General features: G+C 42.6%; 1 protein-coding gene across 1 annotated transcript in view; it reads right to left on the reverse strand.

The window, feature by feature from the left end:
• Positions 1-21,159, reverse strand: part of LOC147017956 (uncharacterized) — a 666,861-nt gene that overhangs the window by 624,893 nt on the left and 20,809 nt on the right. Inside the window, exons 2-4 of the mRNA XM_085899928.1 lie at positions 20,093-21,133; positions 16,959-17,092; positions 16,297-16,323 (exon numbers count right to left, since the gene is read on the reverse strand). Coding sequence (XP_085756054.1) covers positions 16,297-16,323; positions 16,959-17,092; positions 20,093-21,071 — 1,140 coding nt within the window. The 5' untranslated portion in view covers positions 21,072-21,133. The remainder of the gene's footprint in view (positions 1-16,296; positions 16,324-16,958; positions 17,093-20,092; positions 21,134-21,159) is intronic.

The following is a 21,159-nucleotide window of genomic DNA, read 5'->3' on the forward strand; positions in this document are numbered from 1 at the left end:
CTCGAGCTATGACACCATTGTAAGAAAGAACTAGAACGGCACTCGGTAGAGTGTGGTACCCTGTCCAGAATGAACAGTTTACATCTTGTATCCCACTGATAGGCCGGATCTGCATTCGGTCCTGAACCAAGATCGAATCGACTTGTTCTTGTCACCTACCCAAATCATTCACCATGTTTTGTCATTATCCATCCACAACTTTGTGAAATATTATGCGATATACCATTTTTGGCCCAAAAATCTCAATGGTGAAGAATCACTTGAAAAAAAAAAAAAAGAATTCTCGTATCCAGATCTTCATCAAAATCAAATCAATTAGTCCTTCTCACAAACCCAAGCTGTCCACCAAATTTCATCTGACTCCATCCACAACTTTTTGAGTCATCCTTCTCACAGACAAACAGACACACAGAAACATGTGAGAACATAACCTCTGTCCACCTTAGGTGGCAGAGGTAATTTCGCAGACCATGGTCGTGCATATACTGTATGCCAGTGATGTGGAATTGAAAAACCAATTAATCTCCCGATATCTTTGGCCGACTCAAAAAATGAATTTATTCCATGATGAAGATTGAAAAGACACTTGGGATGCTGAACATTCTGACGTATATAGTCCTACTGGGACAACACTTCAATAAAGTATTGAATACTGAAATAGAAACTGGAGAGAGTGACAATCATAAAATACCTGGAGTGTACAACCAACGGGAGGACACGTAAGCAAGACTTGGCAACAGCAACTGGTAAATACATGTGCATGGCCATTTTTACCATTACAATATGATTCACAAAGTATTATGCTGTGCTAAGGTCACATGACTGACAGTAACTTACCTTGCTGTTGTTTGTGTTATCTTTATTTTGTGTAGTTGGGTAGTTGTGGGGAGTTGTGTTTGCACATATGGTCATCCCCACTCTTGATCAGAATATAAAAAAACCATCTGTGGTTAAAGCACACACTCGTATACCGGGTAGAGATAAAAACTTAATCAAAGTGCTTGTGCACTGGGTCGACATCGGATGGCTCTGGCTTGGTGGCTAAATGTCAGATGTTGACATTAGATGGCTCTGGCTAAATGTCCGATGCTATAAGGATATGGGTCGCTGCATGGACTGTATTTCTATGTCCCATGCAGTGCAGTACTTTGATCTCTTGTCATAACTTAATATAAAAAAAGTGAGCATTGCATTAATGTTTTGTGCACAATGTTCTCTGCTGTGTTCCCAACATATTTCAAATTGATCAAAGCATTCAGGTACCTGCAGTTGAGAAATTATTGTGCAGGGCTCAATATGCTATGCACTATGAATTTGAATGCAAGTTAAATTCATTGCCTGATTGAAAAGTTGTGATGTGGTTATACATGTGGATTCCTGGAGGTGAGCGAGTAAATATATATATGCAAGCAGTACCAACTCCAAGAAAAGTGTTAATTTCTCCAATTCGGACATATGTGACATTTCGGGCATCTCCAGGAGGTGTATGTTTAATATGACAGTTCGGCGATTGCCAATTGCGTGCCAAGGGAGCCGTTTCATATCGACCGTTTTGTTGGAATGCTTGCTTTAATGCTTACGCCACGTGGTGAGCACTCTCTCCAAGTTGCTTGGTTGTTCGTTTCAGGAAAAAGTGCACGTGCCTTCAATCTCACATCTATTTGACGTACGTTTCCGCATTTGTTGGGTCCTGCAGTGCCATGCGGTGGGTGCCTTGGGAGGTGTCTCATCCACTGAAAATGTGCAAGGATCGCTTTGTACGATCTCCATTTGTAATCCACCTCTCACTTTGACATAGCTAAATATTTAAAAAAAAAAACAATAAGATTCATCCGACAAGGTGTTCGCCGTGTTTGTTCTAGCTGTGACAACATAAAGTATAGATGGACATTTTGTATTCTGTGGCTTGATACTTTTTTAATTTGAATTTCACTAATTACCCACTTTCAAAGAACGCTGTTTCAAGATAAATCTTTGTGTTTGTAGTTTTTATTTACTTTATGCGTGTGTACATTTGCATGTGTCTGTACATTTGCAAGTGTGTGTATGTACATCAACTGTATTAACACAATGGCATTTGGCACCGGTGTGTGTGTGTGTGTTGTTGGTTGTTATCTCCATATAGGGATTTCAGAGAGTGGAACGGAGCCCTCCCAGGTGACAAAGTATCCAGCTCTATATGAGTGTGTTTGTGAATGTGCGCACGTATGTGTGTACGTGCAAGTTGCTGTTGTCTGCTATCTCCACATGTGGGTGGGTTTCAAGAGGTGAAACATCGATGTACCACATCTCAAAGGACGGGGGGAGAGAGAGAGAGAGAGAGAGAGAGAGAGAGAGAGAGAGAGAGAGAGAGAGAGAGAGAGAGAGAGAAAGAGAGAGAGAAAGAAGGAGAAGGAGAGAGAGAGAGAGAGAGAGAGAGAGAGAGAGAGAGACGAGAGAGAGAGACGAGAGACGAGAGACGAGAGACGAGAGACGAGAGACGAGAGACGAGAGACGAGAGACGAGAGACGAGAGACGAGAGACGAGAGACGAGAGACGAGAGACGAGAGACAAGAGGATAAAGGTGGATACTTTGAGCTCACCTTAGGGAGACTCCATTCCCCATTCTGAAACTCGCATGTGAAGATACCAATCAACAACACACACACACACACACACACACACACACACACACACACACACACACACACACACACACACACACACACACACACACACACACACACACACACACACACACACACACACACACAGTGGGGAGAACAAGAATATGATACACTAACGATTTTGCAAGTTTTCCCACTTACAAAGCACATAGAGGTCTGTAATTTTTTATCATAAGTACACTTCAACTGTGAAAGACGGAATCTAAAACAAAAATCCTGAAAATCACATTGTATGATTTTAAAATAATTAATTTGCATTTTATTGCATGAAATAAGTATTTGATCACCCACCAACCAGTAAGAATTCTGGCTCTCACAGACGTGTTAGTTTTGTCTTTAAGAAGCCCTCCCATTCTCCACTCATTACCTGTATTAACTGCACCTGTTTGAACTCGTTATCTGCATAAAAGACAGCTGTCCACACTCAATCAATCAGACTCCAACCTCTCCACAATGGGCAAGACCAGAGAGTTGTTTAAGGACATCAGGGACAAAATTGTAGACTTGCACAAGGCTGGCATGGGCGACAGGACAATAGGCAAGCAGCTTGGTGAGAAGGCAACAACTGTTGGCACAATTATTATAAAATGGGAGAAATTCAAGATAACAGTCAATCTCCCTCGGTCTGGGGCTCCATGCAAGATCTCACCTCGTGGAGCCTCAATGATCATGAGAAAGGTGAGGGATCAGCCCAGAACTACACGGCAGGACCTGGTCAATGACCTGAAGAGAGCTGGGACCACAGTATCAAAGAAAACCATAAGTAACACACTACGCCGTCATGGATTAAAATCCTGCAATGCACGCAAGGTCCCTCTGCTCAAGCCAGTGCATGTCCAGGCCCGTCTGAAGTTTGCCAATGACCATCTGGATGATCCAGAGGAGGAATGGGAGAAGGTCATGTGGTCTGACGAGACCAAAATAGAGCTTTTTGGTTTAAACTCCACTCGCCGTGTTTGGAGGAAGAAGAAGGATGAGTACAACCCCAAGAACACCATCCCAACCGTGAAGCATGAAGTTGGAAACATCATTCTTTGGGGATGCTTTTCTGCAAAGGGGACAGGACAACTGCACCGCATTGAGGGGAGGATGGATGGGCCATGTATCGTGAGATCTTGGCCAACAACCTCCTTCCCTCAACAAGAGCATTAAATATGGGGCGTGGCTGGGTCTTCCAGCATGACAACGACCCGAAACACACAGCCAGGGCAACTAAGGAGTGGCTCCGTAAGAAGCATCTCAAGGTCCTGGAGTGGCCTAGCCAGTCTCCAGACCTGAACCCAATAGAAAATCTTTGGAGGGAGCTGAAAGTCTGTGTTTCCCAGCGACAGCCCCAAAACCTGAAGGATCTGGAGATCATCTGTATGGAGGAGTGGGTCAAAATCCCTGCTGCAGTCTGTGCAAACCTGGTTAAGAACTACAGGAAACATCTGATCTCTGTAATTGCAAACAAAGGTTTCTGTACCAAATATAAATTCTGTTTTTCTGATGTATCAAATAATTATTTCATGCAATAAAATGTAAATTAATTATTTTAAAATCATACAATGTGATTTTCAGGATTTTTGTTTTAGATTCCGTCTTTCACAGTTGAAGTGTACCTATGATAAAAATTACAGACCTCAACGTGCTTTGTAAGTGGGAAAACCTGCAAAATTGGCAGTGTATCAAATTATTGTTTTCCCCACTGTCTATATACATATACATATATATATATATATATATATATATATATATATATATATATATATATATATATATATATATATATATATATATATATATATATATATATATATATATATATAGTGTGTTCAAAAAGTTTCCAACCTTAATTTTTCGTGCGTAAACAAATGAAGCGAGGGAGGCATGGTTTGGTGCACATATGGAGGCGATCCTAATCCGTTTGCGTGAATATTTTCCCGCCTGCAGAAGCTGTCAGGCGCCGACAGACCGCCGATGAGTGAGGAAGTGTAAATGAGCGCCGTCGGCTTTTCGTTTTTGACAAAATGACGGATCACTGTGGTCTCATCGCCAGTGATCACTGTGTTGAAGAAGTTGGGATCGCTGTTCACAATCTCCAGCATGTCCTGTGCGATTTCCAAACGGAGTTGCTTCTGCTCGATCGTTAGCAGCTTTGGCACGAACTTCGCTGAGATTCTCCTTAAGCCCAAATCCTCAGTCACAATGGAATGAACGGATCCAATGCTGACGCCCGCCTCGTCTGCAAGTTCTCTGATCGTGATTCGACGATCCTGCATCAGCAGGGTCCTCACTTCGTCAATGACGATCTGATTTCGGGATGTTGAGGGCCTACCAGAACGTGCTTCACTTTCCACTGATGTGCCACCATCTTTGAAGCAGTTGTACCACTCTTTTATCTGTGTGGTGCCCATTGCTTCGTTCCCAAAGGCCTGTTGAATCTTGCGGATCGTTTCCACTTGGGAATCGCCAAGCTTTACACAAAATTTGATGCAGTAGCGTTGTTCAAGTTTTTCCGTCATTTTGTCAAAAACGAAAATCCGACGGCGCTCACTTACACTTCCTCACTCATCAGCGGTCTGTCCGCGATTGACAGCTTCTGCAGGCAGAAAAATATTCACGCAGACGGATTAGGATCGCCTACATACGTGCACCAAACCACACCTCCCGAGCTTCATTTGTTTACGCACGAAAAATTAAGGTTGGATACTTTTTGAACACACCTCATGTATCTCTATTATAATACCAAGCTTGCACACTAAAAACTCGGCTCGCCGTCACACCATCCCTCTGAAATTGCTGTGGCACTTAGCGGACATGCCGACAATGTTTGGGAATTCTTGGCATTCCATAGTACCACTTGCATTTTGCACAATGCGTGTTTTTGTCATTCCCCGTGTACAGTCTGTCGTCTGCTATAAGCTATGTTGTACTACTATCCCATGCATGTGCACGGGTATCACTAGTATATACATATATATATATATATATATATATATATATATATATATATATATATATATATATATATATATATATATTGATGCAGATTCGCGCCCGCTGGCGTGCTGACGGCCACGTAACTCGAATCGCGGCACGTCGCCCACCGGACGGACAATCCAGTCGTGACCCTCTCGGACTAACGCCGGGAACCAGTCACGGGTGGACCTTTCGGTCTCACCGCGATCGAGCCAATCGGCCCCCGCGTGGGATAGGGTTGCTCGCCAAATTCGACCTACCTAAGTACCCACACGGAGGGTAGACCGGGCGATCGCACCTCGCCGCAGGTCGACTTCGGACACGGGTCACTTAAGCGACCCGTTCCGTACTATCGGGATAACCGAGCGGTGTTATCGTCGGACTCGACGGTTCGATTAATTATCGGGCGTATTCAGCCCACTACCAACCCTTTACGTGAAGCAAGATGAGGATTCAATGAAAGAAATGACGAAGCGAAGCGGGAAACAGTTCAACACAAAGCACATTTATTCGCGATGAACGGAAAGCACACATATTCAATTCCACCAAAAGCACATAGAAAAGGAAAAGAAACACAATGCAATTTTACACAAAAAGCAAATGCGACAATGCAGATCTAATACCGATTACGCGAGCACACGGCAACACTTATACAATTTTACTTCACAGACGGCGCCGACAACACATATCCAAAACCAAGAAAAAGAAAAGAGAACCCTCAAGGATGAGGCGGGCCTGAGGCCGAGACCGGGTCGGGCCTACCCGTCTGGTGATGAGACGCGGAGCGGCGATGGTGCCTCAACTCCGCGGGCCTCGCGGACAGTGTCTGGTAGGGGGTGGGAAAGGGGCCCCCTTGGTCGCACTATCTCAGCGCGGGGGGAAACAGGAGGGGGTTGCTGATGCTCGGGGTATAGAGGATTTCTACTCTGCCTCGAGTCCCGCGACGAGCGTCTCCACCTCGACCAGGTCGCGCCGTCGGCCTCCCTGGTGTGCAGCTCCCGGCACGACGCGAGCACCCCCTCGTCTGCCCTCGCCACCTCTCCACAGCTCCGTCCCCTTCGCTCCGACTCCAACGCACACGACGACGACCAACTCCTTCTTGCTTCTTCTTCCCAACTCCACCGCCCGCGAAGTCTTAACTCCTTGACTTGACGAACGCGGTCGCTTATATAAGCCCCGTGGCTTCGCTCTCTCATCTTTGACCCCCTGCCTTCGACCTTTCACCTCGCTCCCCATTGGCCCGAGAAAAAGTGGGCGTGAATGCTTTTTGATCCATAAATTTGCATATAGCGATCGCCCTCCAACGCCCTGGAGGCGGGGCCAAATCGCCCCTCGCTCATCGATTGGACGGAACAAAAGTGGGCGTGTGTCGTTTTTGATCCGTTTTTGAAGTGTAAAATCCGTGGTTTTGTACACGCTGTTCGGCGCGCGCCCTGCACGAGTCCAACACCGGTACCCACAAGCGGCGCAAGAACGGTGGCGATGCGACGGTTGCGAGGTGTGACGTGAAGCGGCGCCGCGGTGGGTGGTTGATGTTGTGGTTGGTGGTGGTAACAATGGCGGTTGGTCCAAAATAAAGATAGTAAAAGAAAAACGGCTATCCTGAAGAGTCGCAGCACGCATGAATAACATTTATTCCCACTAGACAACGGGTTTGGGCCTAACTACACATATACTTACGGAGATATCACACCTAAGGGACCTGAATGGTGGTTTGCGAATTTGGTAACCACAACAATATATATATATATATATATATATATATATATATATATATATATATATATATATATATATATATATATATATATATATATATATATATATATATATATATATATATATATATATATATATATATATATATATATATATATATATATGACCCGGGCGTAGTGGCATGCGCCTGTAATCCGGCTACTCGGAGGCTTGGGTTTGAGGATCGCTTGAGGACGGGGGCTCTGCGCTGGGCCGCGCTATGAGAGGGTGTAGGGCAGCCCAGAATCATGGCGAAACCCAATCCTTATCCCTGTGTCGTAAGAGGCGACCAGGGTTGCGTCAGGAAGGGCATCCGGCGTAAAACCTATGCCAAATCAGTATGCGGATCATAACGGATGATCCGCTGTGGCGACCCCTAACGGGAGCAGCCGAAAGACGAACAACAACAACATATATATATATATATATATATATATATATATATATATATATATATATATATATATATATATATATATATATATATATATATATATGTTGTTGTTCGTCTTTCAGCAGCTCCCGTTAGGGGTCGCCACAGCGGATCATCCGTTATGATCCGCATACTGATTTGGCATAGGTTTTACGCCGGATGCCCTTCCTGACGCAACCCTGGTCGCCTTTCACGACACAGGGATAAGGATTGGGTTTCGCCATGATTCCAGGCTGCTCTACACCCTCTCATAGCGTAGCCCAGTGCAGAGCTCCGTCCTCAAGCGATCCTCCAACCCAAGCCTCTGAGTAGCCGGATTTCAGGCGCACGCCACTACGCCCGGTACGTGTATGTGTGTGTGTATATATATATATATATATATATATATATATATATATATATATATATATATATATATATATATATATATATATATATATATATATATATATATATATATATATATATATATATACATATATACATATATACACACACACACACACACACACACCCTTGTTGGTCACACACACAGCTTCATGCAAGCTGATCAATCTGGATCAGGAGAACGTGATATCGGGGGAGACCACTGAGAACCTTGGTCTCAGTGCTCGATTGAGTTCCCTGATGGGGGTTCAGTCAGTGGATGATGAATCAGTTCCACCAGAGCTACGAGATTTTCTCAATATCATCGGTACTTCAGGTACCCTACCAGGGGTCTACCAAATCAAAATACACCCAAGAGCCAATGGGGTTGTACATGCTGCACGTCGGCAATCCGTTGCGCTAATGCCGAGGATCATCGAGGAATTGAACAAGATGGTAGATAACGGCTTCATAGCTCCGGTGGAGGAGCCAACCGAATGGGTCAGCTCAATGGTACAGTTGCTGCAGTTCACAATGGCAAGCAACGAATATGTTTGGATCCTGGAGATCTCAACAAGGCCATCAAATGTGAACATTATCCCATGAAGATGGTTGAAGAGGTGGTCTCCAACATACCAAAAGCCAATTTATTCTCAATATTAGATGCAAAGAGTGAGTTTCTGCAGATTCTCCTGGGTGAGGAGTCATAAAAACTGATGACCTTCAATACACTGATGGGTCGTTATTGTTGGCTGAGGAGATTGAAATGTGCCCCAGAAATATTTCAGAGTATCATGGATCAAATGTTGGATGGCATTGTTGGAGCCACAGTGATCATAGACGATATTTTGATTGTAGGATGAGATCGAGATCATCACAACAGCATTTTAAAGCAAGTTCTGGAGAGGGCTACTTCCTATAACCTCAAATTGAACATGCAAAAACTGAAAAGTTCACCAAAAGGAGGTTCAGTATGTCAGACATCTCCTTACTGTAGATGGACTCATGAACCAACAGATCGAAGAAGCAGTGAAAAACTTCACTGCATGTGCAGATTACTAAAATAAGCTTCCTTCGGAGCTGCTCATACGGACACAGATTCCAGATTTACCATTCAACCAGGTTTCCCTGGACATATTCGAGTTTGAGTCAAAACAATACATTTTTGGTTGTCGATTATATTATTCAAAATTTATCGAGGAAAGTGAGCTCAACGATATGAGAGAGAAACCGCACAATGATTGCTGCTTTAAAATCCATCTTCAGGACACATGGTATACCTGAGGGTCTTAGGAGCGACAATGCAGCTTCATTAGTATCCAAAGAGTTCAAATCATTCTGTTTTGATTACGGCATTAACCCAATTACTTCCAGCCCTCGATTTGCTCGTGCTAATGGTGAAGCTGAAAGAGCAGTGCAAACTGTAAAAAAAAGAAAAAGTGGAAGAAAGCGGAGGACAAACATCTGGCTTTGTTCGACTACCGCACTACTCCTCTAGAAGGACTGCACTTGTCCACTGCACAGCTGTTGATGGGTTGAAGACCACGTAACAATCTGCCTGTAAAGCGCAGCTTACTTGTACCAAAACCGTACAGCTTTCATGAGATTAAACAGCATTTTGACATGGAAAAGACCAAGCAAAAGTTCGATCATGATCGAGTAGCACGAGAGCGGCCACCTTTTCAGGGTCGACAAGTCCGTATGGGACCACTTCCTGGCACTGTAAAATGTGTTCCTGGTGAAATCGTACAAAACCACAAGTCCCCTCAGTCATACCTACTCCAAGCAGGAAAACGTTTGTTCTGCAGGAATCGCCAACATCTCCGATCTTCAAACAAGCTCACCAACCACACTGGGTATGTGTACATGCCAGAGATGGGAAACTCGGACGATGATGAACACAGTGATACTTCCTCCCCTTCTCTTGCCAGCAATGGTGATCACGGTAATGTTTCTCCTTTGTCCCGCTTTTTGTCCTCCACTGTTGTACTGGATGAACAGCTCCACGAGCTTGTTCCTTCTTCTACTCGCTCAGCCCATGTTGTATAACGGCCGGACAAATTGAATCTTTTATTTGCTTTGATTTTGTGTGTGGGTGGGTTACTTTGTGTGGATTTATTATTATTGTTGTTATTATTGTTCCGACTATGTGTGTTCATATAAATTGTTCATCTGTTGATTGTAAGTGAAATGCAATCTTAAAATTGATTTTCATTTATTTATTTTCATTCTGAAGGAGAGGAGATGTAATGTAAAGCAGATCCTCTGACTCGATCTGGATCGCGTCGATCTCGTGAGACCCGGAATGCTGCTTCGGTATGGAATAAAAGACAGTTATCTTCCAGAGGCTGCGCATGGGCATAATAAACGGGTCCTGCTTTGGTGTCGTTTCACAGTGTCGGTATACTTCACTCGGGCCAGCTCCTTTGTTGAAATATGGACGTGAAGGCGTTTGTTCAGCATAAAACAAACTGGAGATGAGGATGGGATATCTAATGTGATCGGACGTGGAAAGGCATATTCAAGAAATGGAGGTGTTCGGGAATATTGGGCCTTTTGACGATAAAAAGGGAGTTGTTCAAGGACTACACGGACAGATGTGACGCATTTTTGTCAGCACACCGGACTGATGAAGAGCTGCAGGTGAGTTTATTTTTGGCTGTTGTGGGAGCAGACGTGTTCAAGTGAGTGAAGAACTTGTGTTACCCAGCCACACCAAAATCGAAAACTTCTGCTCATCTGAAGGCGTTGTTAACAGAGCATTACATGCCGAAACCGATCATGATCGGGGTGGGAGAGGCAGAGGGGTTGCATAGGGGTGAGATAGGGGAGTGGGGAGTAAGGAGAGGGGGGAGTGAAGGAGGGGGGATTCCGGCAGATGTGACGACCAGCTGAACGTCCATCCGAGAGACGGCACACACATTGATGAATCATCCTGCCTCTGAAACACTGGGATCACAGTTTATAGCAGAGTCGGCATACAAACCCAGACAAGACAGCGAAGAGCAAGCATGCGTATTTCTCGGCCATCGTGCCATGAGATGGCGATTCATTCCTTTATAGAAACTGAATTGATCCGAGCAGCAGTTCCGACTTAATTAATAGACATACACGTGTGAAGTTGGGGTGAAACTGATGTTCATACAGTATGTAATTAATAAACATGTTGGGGTTTCGAAGAAGGGGATTTTTAAAGGTTTTCTTTTTTTCAATGCAATGGAGCTGCCAAACGGTGCATCCTAACTTCACGTCTAACACTATTTTCCGCATGGGTATGAGATCATATACATTGTGAAATTTCATATCGATCAGATAAGCAGTCTTGGAGAAAAAGATTTTTTAAAGGTGTTCAACTTTAATCCAACATGGCGGCCAAACCGCATGACCGATGATTTTTTTTTTCCACAAACTGTTATCCTCATGGGTCGTCAATCATTTGTGTAACATTTTGCATCGATCCGTTCAACACTTTCGGAGAAGAACATTTTTAAAGCTTTTCGTTAAATCCAAATGGCGCCCGAACCACATGACCTATGTCATCAGAAATATGATGACATGAATTAAAAGACAAAAGGATCTAATATGTCCTAAAATTTCAAAAAACATCCGTCGCACTGTTCTTGAGAAATTTTGGACACAAAAAATTGGCAACCACAACAACAATAAATAATCTTCACAAAAACAAGAGGCTTGGAAGCCGAACTAGAATGGCACACTGTAGAGCACATACTGTACCTCCATCAGGCTGAACAGTTTACGTTTTGTATCCCACTGACGGGCTGGCATCCAGACCTTAACCAAAATCGAATCGGCTTGTTCTTGTCACCTCCCCAACTCATCCATGAAGTTTTGTCATAACCTGTCCATAACTTTTTGAGATAGTGAGACCTTTTTTAATGTTGTAATTATGTTCTTGAAAAGTGTGACTTCAACTGAAACGACTTTAAGCGAATCTAATTTCCTCATTAGAATGTATGTAAATCGGGGGGGGGGGGGGGGTTAGGTTCCAGGGAAAGATATACATATTGCCAGACAAAAGACAATATCTCCATATAGAGTATATTTTTTCTTAAAATTTAAACAAATCAATTGAATATCATCATCTCTCATTGCTTCAGATCTTCATTGGTTAGCTCTTCTCTTTGTGTGATTGCAGAAGTTGAGTAACATCGGCTTCTTCCACCTCATCAAAACCTGCTTTATTGGCCAAGCCGAGGATAACTTTCTTCATAGCGGAGGACAACATCTTCAGGTGCTTTCAAGTCATTGACACATTCAGGACACAACTTCCTCCACACACCATTCATGCACACCTGAGTAACTTCAGCCCAGGACCCACTGATGTTATCAATGCACTTGAGGATGTTTCCATCAGTTTAACATATAAACACATTGTAGCTAGTCAGGTGGATCACTACCATACTTGTGAAACACCTGAGATCGGAGAGGGTGACACAACCACCGATGTTATTGATGCACAGTTCGGTGTATACAAGGCCAATACTGCATGTACTCTGGGTGGGCTTATACACCAGTATTTAGAGTACAGCCTATACACCGGAATTTAGAATGGTAGAAACCAGTCAGAGGAGCCTTCGGATCTCCTCCAACATTGGTCAACACCTTACCTAATTACCTAACCTTACGATTTATAATTCGTCATACAGAATGACTTTTACATTTGTGAAATTTCAATCGACCGAAAGGGGTTTGTCAAAATCATTTTAATGACACAGATAAGCATAGTTTATATGTTCAGTGGAATAATCTAACTCAGAAAGTACAAGTCAGTCGAGCCACGGTTCAAGTAATAAAGGTTCACAATTATAAAACTCTCATCACTCATCTTTGACCTCCATGAAGTACAGAAAAGCAAAAAATCAAAAATAAGCAAGCTATTGAAATGAGCAGGACAAAGCATCATGGACATCATTCCTCAACTTCGATATCATAAAATACCAGACTCGGTGGTATTGGGGTTAGAGTGCCTGTTAAATTTGTCTGGTAGGTCGGCAGTTCGATTGTGATCCTAGCCGAGTGAGGGCGGGACACGCATGTACTGTGTTGCGATCCTATGCAAAGACTTGCATAATTGCATGTACTGCCTCCCTGCCTAACACTCAGAATTTAGAGGACAGGGCACGGATAAACCCCATGGGTTTGCAGCCCATGGGGTGGAAGAGGGGAGAGAAAATTATACAAAGAATGGCCTAACTGTGGATAGAAAAGTAAAGCAATTGGATGGTTCCGACAGCACCAAGAGTGCACTGGGAAGTTACGTTCCTAACGTCAGTCTGTGTCTGTCTCATGTGAAAGGTCAAGTCCTGTGTTGCCTGATGTTTATGCATGCCTGTGTGAGCATGACTGGTATGTGACAGTTCTACCATGAGCCATGATACACACAAAGAACTTCAATGCAGAAGGAAGCCATTAGGTCCATCAAGCCTGCAAAATCCTACCCATACACGTTTTCCCCTCTCTCCACACCACTTCTCGGTACCTTTCTTCTTCTAGTTTAAATCCATCCCCTGTCTCTGCTTCCACCACCTTTCAAGTGAAACCATTCCATGTATTAACCAGTCTCTGAGTTAAACACCCAGGCTGCCTCAACTTTTCTATTCTTTAGAAGGACTAAAAAGGAGTTACACAGTCAAAAAAAAACAACAAACATAAAGCAATCTGTGAATGTCAAATATATTGCCAACACGTTATGTGTCGAATTAAAAGCTTAAAGTTCTGAAAAGATGAAAATTGTTGTTTTATTAAATTGAAAATTGTTGAAACACTTCTAACCCAGATTTTATAAATGATCCATGTTTGTTTATCATCCAACACTGGATGATCAATTTATCATCCAGTACAACTATAAACAATTGATGGGTTTCTTTTTTTCTAAAGTAAAAAGTTCAACAACATACCCCTCATCAGTAGCCATTACTGTCTGGGAATGCAAATAAGAGTTTGAATGTTGGGACAATGACCGAGGTTTACTGCTGAGAGCCCGAACAGATGGTAAGGTCTGAGCACCACACACAATTAGCATTGATGTAGCTCTGCCCTAAGGCTGCACACAAACAACATTCAATCAGCAAATTAGACCCCCTTTATACAGCAGCCGGTAATTACTGAACAGTCTGCCTTTGAGAGCTTTGCCAGCATCAGGTGTGAGGAGAGCAATAATGTTGCAAGGTCAAAAGTCCAGGACATAATATACTTTTCCACAAATTAACTTTACTCTTTTCTTGATTTCAGTTTAAACCCTAATAGCCACACATCACGCAGCTGAAAATAATTATTCATTTCTCCCTTCTCTCCTACCTAATTAGTACTGTCCATCAACGAAAATCTTTACATTTTTCAATTCACTAAAGCATTGCAGAATAGTTAAAATAAAAGTTAACGTTATGATTATATTTTAAAAAGCATTGATGATCAAACCTTCCTCTCCACTTCCTCTTCCATTGCAATCACATATATTTTGGGGACAGATCGGTGCATGGATATTGGCAGGGCTGGTAGGTAGCTTACATATGGATGGGTGGTTGCTTACATCGCAGTCTCTGTGGTGTCTGTGAACGGGTCTTGTCAAAAAGGTGAATGTGCTGCCAATGTTTGTCAATTCCACACGCCAATTTTCTTTATCGCTCCAATGCCCCCCCCACCCCCACTTCTCCCACCCAAAATCCTGGTGATGTGCCCAGGACTGCAACACTATTCACCTAACTTTCATCCCCAGTGAAATCCATTAATCAATAAACTGATAGCTTAATGAATGTGTTGTTGATAAAAGCACAGAAAGATGGGTGAAATGGATGCCCCTGTGTTCTTTCGATCTCTTTGTACATCTTCTCCGAAAATCCTGACCCCCCTCCCCCAACCCATGAGTATAAATTACTTGGAACACAAGAACGCCACTTGAGATGTAAAATCACGTTCCATGATAATATGCCTGTTGACTGAAGGTAACGCTTTGACATTTTAAGATCGAGCAATCACATGAAATGAGCAAACTGTAATGTTTAGAAATCAATCGATACATTAATGTCGCATACTTGGAGGTCTGAATTTGCTCCAATATGAAAGGTTCAAGCAATCAGCAGCAGAAAAGGATTCATTGCATCATAAAAGAGACCAAACAGCGCTATCTGGTGGCCAAAGGTAAAAGCAATCTTAAAAGTGCAACATCACCAAACCTCACTTCAAACTGAATCAAGAAAAGACAAGGGGAAAGTCAGATTTTTCTATCATCCCTATTTTATGTTCGGATCACGGTTGAAAATAACAAAAGGGAAAATTGTGAATATGTATTTGGCTGACAATTGTAGGAAGCATATAAATTGAGACGAGAATAACAATTTGGTTTATTCCACCGAAACATGTATTTAAAGCGAACACCAAACTTTTATCCTGGTTAATGGAACTTGATTACTGGATGAGTGCTAATAACAAAGACTTGTCTCTAACTCTGATATATGTCGAATGAACTTGATTATTGTGTTACTGAAACTGTATGATGCACAGACAAAATCACAGCACCATTGTTGATCAAAAAAGTGGGCATCCTAATGGACCCTAAAGATTTCTTTGAAAAGATCAGAATGAGTGATTCAATAAGAATGTTACAAAATCAATCTTTATGGGTTAAAAAATGTGAATGAGCAAAAATAACTGAAATGCTTATTCCATGGTGACATCTACAATTGATATGATTTTTTTTTTCTTCCAATTGATAGAGGTCAAGAAACATTGAGAAAACTAGAAAAGCACTTGGTCGATCACATACGTTCACCAGGCTGAACAGTTTATGTTTTGTATCTCATAGATAAGTCGGATCTGGATCCAGACCTGAACCAAAATTGAATCCGCTTGTTTTTGTCGCCTAACCAAGTCATCCACCTTGTTTTGTCATAACTTGTCCCAAACTTTTTGAAACATCATGCTTCCTTTCATTTCAGTCCCATCTCTCAGAGGTGAAGAATCACTATAAAAAATGTAAAATTCACGTGTCTGGATCTGGATCTTCACCAAAATCAAATCAATTTGTCCTTGTCACCCAACAAACTTCGTCTGAATCAGTCCATAACTTTTTGAGATATTCTGTTCACAGACATTTGGGGTGAAAACACAACTTCCATCCACCTACGGTGGTGGAGGTAACAAATGGGAACAGATGTTGAAGGGTCACATTTAATAGACAATTTGGCAGAGCAACACAAGATACATGCAACACAACGAAAGACAGAAAAGGACAGCAGGGATAAAATGTTGCAGATTTATAGAGGAATATAAAATATCATGGAACAACAGTGAAGAAGGTGCGAGATGGCTGTGTGTTTGAGCTACAAAATACTTTAAATATTGCAATGGCTCAAAAATGCATAATCTTCAATGACCACAGATGATGGGTGCTTGAAGTTCAGTTATATATGGTTTATTTATGTGGCACTATTAATTTGAACTTTCATCATCACTTTTGAGAATTTTATAAGGACTGAGAGCCTTCTGAGCTAACGATTCACAAACCTGTCACTTGCAAGATACCTTAGAATCACCATATCTACCCAGTTAAATGCATGGCCGAGATAAACTTCAAACACAAATTCATCCTCGTGAAAAGAAAGTGTTCCTAAATTCTCCCACAGTACACATACACAGCATTGGAGAGAGAGAGAGAAAAAAATCATGACAGGATGAAATCACAGACAAAATTACAAGGAATAATGTTAAATCACCATAAAAGTGTAAACTACAAAGTAGAAATGATCGACCCTTACCAGACTGCTCATGTCGGAAAAAACTGAACTTTCTCTGCACCGACTTCTTGATGCTGAGAAAACAGGACGTGCACTCCACAGCCTCTCTCGAGTCGAGGGACAATCTATAGGCACAGCTGACAAAGGTCCACCAGCTGGGAATGACAACGAAAAATAACTGCAGATATAGTAAATCATTTTATCTCACACACACACACACACACACACACACACACACACACACACACACACACACACACACACACACACACACACACACACAATTGCAAAGCCCTTCTCCCGTTGGGCGGGGGGGGGGGGACTGGTTAATTAACCTTTGAGCTGGGTGTTATGGATCATTACATTTCACAAAATTGTGCTTAGGAAAGGTTACATTTGCTGTTAAGTTTCTGGACTCCATACAAAGGGAGTAACAACAAGAACAACAGAGGAGTGAAATGGCAAAGACATCGGGGGAATGGAATTGAGGGAGAGAGAAGGATGAAGGAAATCAATTAGGCATTTCAGCTTCTCTTGAGCTGCCACGCTGTGTTCCCGGAAGTGCATGTCAATTTAAAACCGACATCCACAGTGAAGGAAGAGCTTGGGGGTCTTCTGTATATGAACATGTGAAGGTTTAGTGACCCATAAAATCCTTTGCTACCGTGGCTGGTCTTTAATGCACTTTGTGCTGGTCCGGGAAGGAGGTTCAATTCATCTTCTTGTATCTACCCTTTGAGGTATTCTTCTCTGTTGAACATCCTCAACATCTTCATCATATGCGGTACAGCTGTTGCTGCTGAATTGGCTTTTCCAATATGCTTTGGGGATTTGGAGATTCACATTCTGAGGACCATTGAATGTGATTAACTACCTGTGTCAGCTTCACGTTCCTAAAATAGCTTCACATGTCAGCTTCACGTTCACCAAAGATACGTTCCTGAAAAATGCCACGAATGGTGGGGCATCGTTTAAAAAAAAATTTTTAAGCTGGTCGAGGCTTGTGGAAGAGTGATTACACAGAACAAATCTGGACACAACATAACAAAGGGAAAAGCAGGAGAAAGGGGAAACACCAACAACAGGGCGGAGGAAGAAAGTAGTCAGAGATGGACAAACAAGGGATGCAGGTGACGATGAGGGGTATGGGAGAACGCAAAGGGTGGACAATATGGATACATAAGCAAAATTATGTTTGATCAGTTTGTGATTGAGTCAAGGTCTGAGGAGAGAGAAGAGGCTGCTGCCTGTCTGTCGGAAAGATGAGAGATGTCGCGGCAGAGAGCGTAGTCATCATCAGAGATAAAGAGGATAATCCAGAGAGTCGGTGAGAACATTGGTAAAGATTAGGAATAAAATAGGGCCGAGAATACTGCCTTGGGGTACTCCAGCCTTGATAGGAAGAAGAGATAAAAGGATTCCGTTGAGAGCTACACGTAATTTACGAGAGGGGAAGAAGTCAGTAATCCAAGAGTGGAGTTGGCCTTGGATTCCTTAGGCAGAGAGTTTGGAGAGCAAGGCAGGATGCCAGACTGTATCAAAAGCTCAAGATATGTCCAGAGAGACTGCCCTGATCTCATGTCTGATATTCAGGGCCTCCAACATTTCTGGGAGAGTAGAAACAGCATGTCCAAGTTAGAGTGACAAGGTCTGAATCCGAATTGATGATCTGAGATGAGGCCATTGTAGAAAAGGAATGATTTCATGTCAGCTGCGATGATGGATTCCATGACCTTGCTGATGATTGGAAGTACAGTAAGTTAATTGGGCTGTAGTTAAGGGAATCCGTTTTTGCAACTTCTTATGCAATGCTGTGATGTGAGCTGATTTCCAATTTCCCAGGTGAATACAGGAGACCAATCCTGAAGTGTAAAAATAAAAAATAAAATAAAAAACGCGAATTCGCAAAGTGTGAATGTAGAAGCTCATCACACTTTATGACCCATGGATATGCGGGGTCCGTGAATAGCGAATCTGTGAATGGCGGGGCAAGTGTGTGTGTGTGTGTGTGTGTGTGTGTGTGTGTGTGGTGTGTGTGTGTGTGTGTGTGTGTGTGTGTGTGTGTGTGTGTGTGTGTGTGTGTGACGAGCGCACACGCATTGTAGTCTGTGTGTCCATCCATGTCATAACATTTTTACCTTTTGAGTTTTTATCATCAAATTTTCAAAAACCCTTTATTATGAGAATATAGAGAAAATAATTAAGAACTGGGTCAAAATATGAAAGGACAAAGTCATAATGACTATAAATAGTCCTTATCAGCCCACCAAAGCACGTTAAGTGTGAGATGCCCCACTTATTATTATTATTATTATTATTTTTTTTTAATCGCTTCTGTGTTTCATTATTTATTTACCATTGAGCTTCAGTGTGTCTGTTGGGCCATAACACTTTTGCCATTTGAGCTTTTGTCATCCAATCTTCGGCAACAAACCTTAATTATGAGAATATGAAGAAGACAAATGAATAAAATGCACAATATTTTTTTAATTGTCGTTTTCGTCGAGTTCCATTCGAGTACAAAATGTACACGGATGGGCTTTACATTTTGACATGCATTCTAGTTATTTATTTGCAAGCACCCTCTTTTCACTACCCATTCCTTTGCTGTTACAGGCTTCGAGCCCGAGTTCAAAGTCAAGTGTGTGTTATGTGTTGTCTATTTAGACTTCCATCTCACCTCATGCCATCTTCGTTGTGTAGTATAATCTGTACAGCAATTTCATTGATTGCTATCATACTTGTTGATTTTATTCTCGTTTTCTTGTTATTAAAACTGTTTATTAATTAAATAGTCAGGGGACGTTTTCTCCTCCCACCCTCATGCTGTTTTAAAGGGAAAGCGTTTGAAGAAGTGTGGGGTTTTTGCTTTCCTGCACAGCTTCAAATTTGGCAAATCACCATTCAGCTATTCTCGGGAATATCCCAGGTGTACAAGGTGGGTAAGCAGAAAGTTTGCCCACATCGTACACATGACAATCTGAGAACACCATGCACAAATAATATAAAAATAAAGACATCCTTGAGATTCATTCAATCATCATTTCAATTTTTAAAACTGCATTGCTGTTTCAAATAAAACTAAATGGATGTTTCAAATGGCTTTAACTTCCGAATTAAAGAAATGCATTTTACTGTTCTCCTTGAACACTCACCATTCCCTGATGGGACTGTCGTAGCCTCAATCAGGCTTGCATCCCGTGTCTGGTCTGAACCAGAGCTTGGGAGAGAAGCCTTTGCAGAGTCAGTGCAGGCTGGTAGCTGGGGATACTTTACAGCTGATACTGGTACATTCCCAACACCAATATTCCCCTTTTCACGTGTGACAGATTCTTTCCCATGTTCACTTTCTTTTTTCACTTCCAGGTGCTGTTCCTTGGCCCTATTCTTCTCCTGGGAGCCACCAGATGGCCTGCCAATTTGGCAGGATGGTTTCCCAGTTTCAGTCTTGTTTACCATGGTTTTGCGAGTCAGAGGTGAAGAAGGCTGTGCTAAGCCCTTCTGTGATGCAGTCCGGCCACTTGGAGGTTGTGTTATTGCATGTGAGAAACTTTTGGTACGAGGCAACTCATTACAGTCTGTATGCAAAGGTATGTCACTATCCCTCCAGCTGCTGAGACTTTCTCTTGAGCCAACTTTGTTCCAATGGCTTGCTGACTTGCATTTGCTTCCATCCGCAAAACTAGTTTTCGAGTTCTGCACGGTCCCAATACCCCTGTTTACTGCACTTTGAGAGAGTCTATCTGCAACGTCTGTGAGCGATCGGGTAACTTGCTGCCTACGGTTTACACCCTTGACAATGCCACCACCAAACCCAAATGATCTACGTAGCTGTGCATTGGCTGCATCATTCGCTAACACTTTTGTTACTCCAGTTGAACCTTTAAAATCCCCCACGGAACTAAAACAATGACTCCTAATTTTGTTTGATGGGTCTCTAGCAAGCTCTGCTCGACCTGCTGCCTTTCTTCCATTGAAACCAATGACACCCTTCTGCTTATCGCTCAGCAAGTTCTGTGAACTGGGGATAGAGGTGCTGGGAATGCTCGCTTTTGTAGCCGGGGCATCCACTTTTGCTTTTCGACCAATTACAGGCAGCCGTGAAGAAGATTGCCGTTGTTCTGCATTGGCCATGGTTTTAACTCCAAGTTCTTGCCCCTTCAGCTGCAGAGGAACCCTTCGTCATGAGAAACACCCTGATGGAGGCCAAAAATAAAAAAAA

This window comes from Eptatretus burgeri, chromosome 10, assembly GCF_056783735.1.
Source record: "Eptatretus burgeri isolate ZD-2024b chromosome 10, Ebu_testis_v1, whole genome shotgun sequence".
Classification (NCBI taxonomy): domain Eukaryota; kingdom Metazoa; phylum Chordata; class Myxini; order Myxiniformes; family Myxinidae; genus Eptatretus; species Eptatretus burgeri.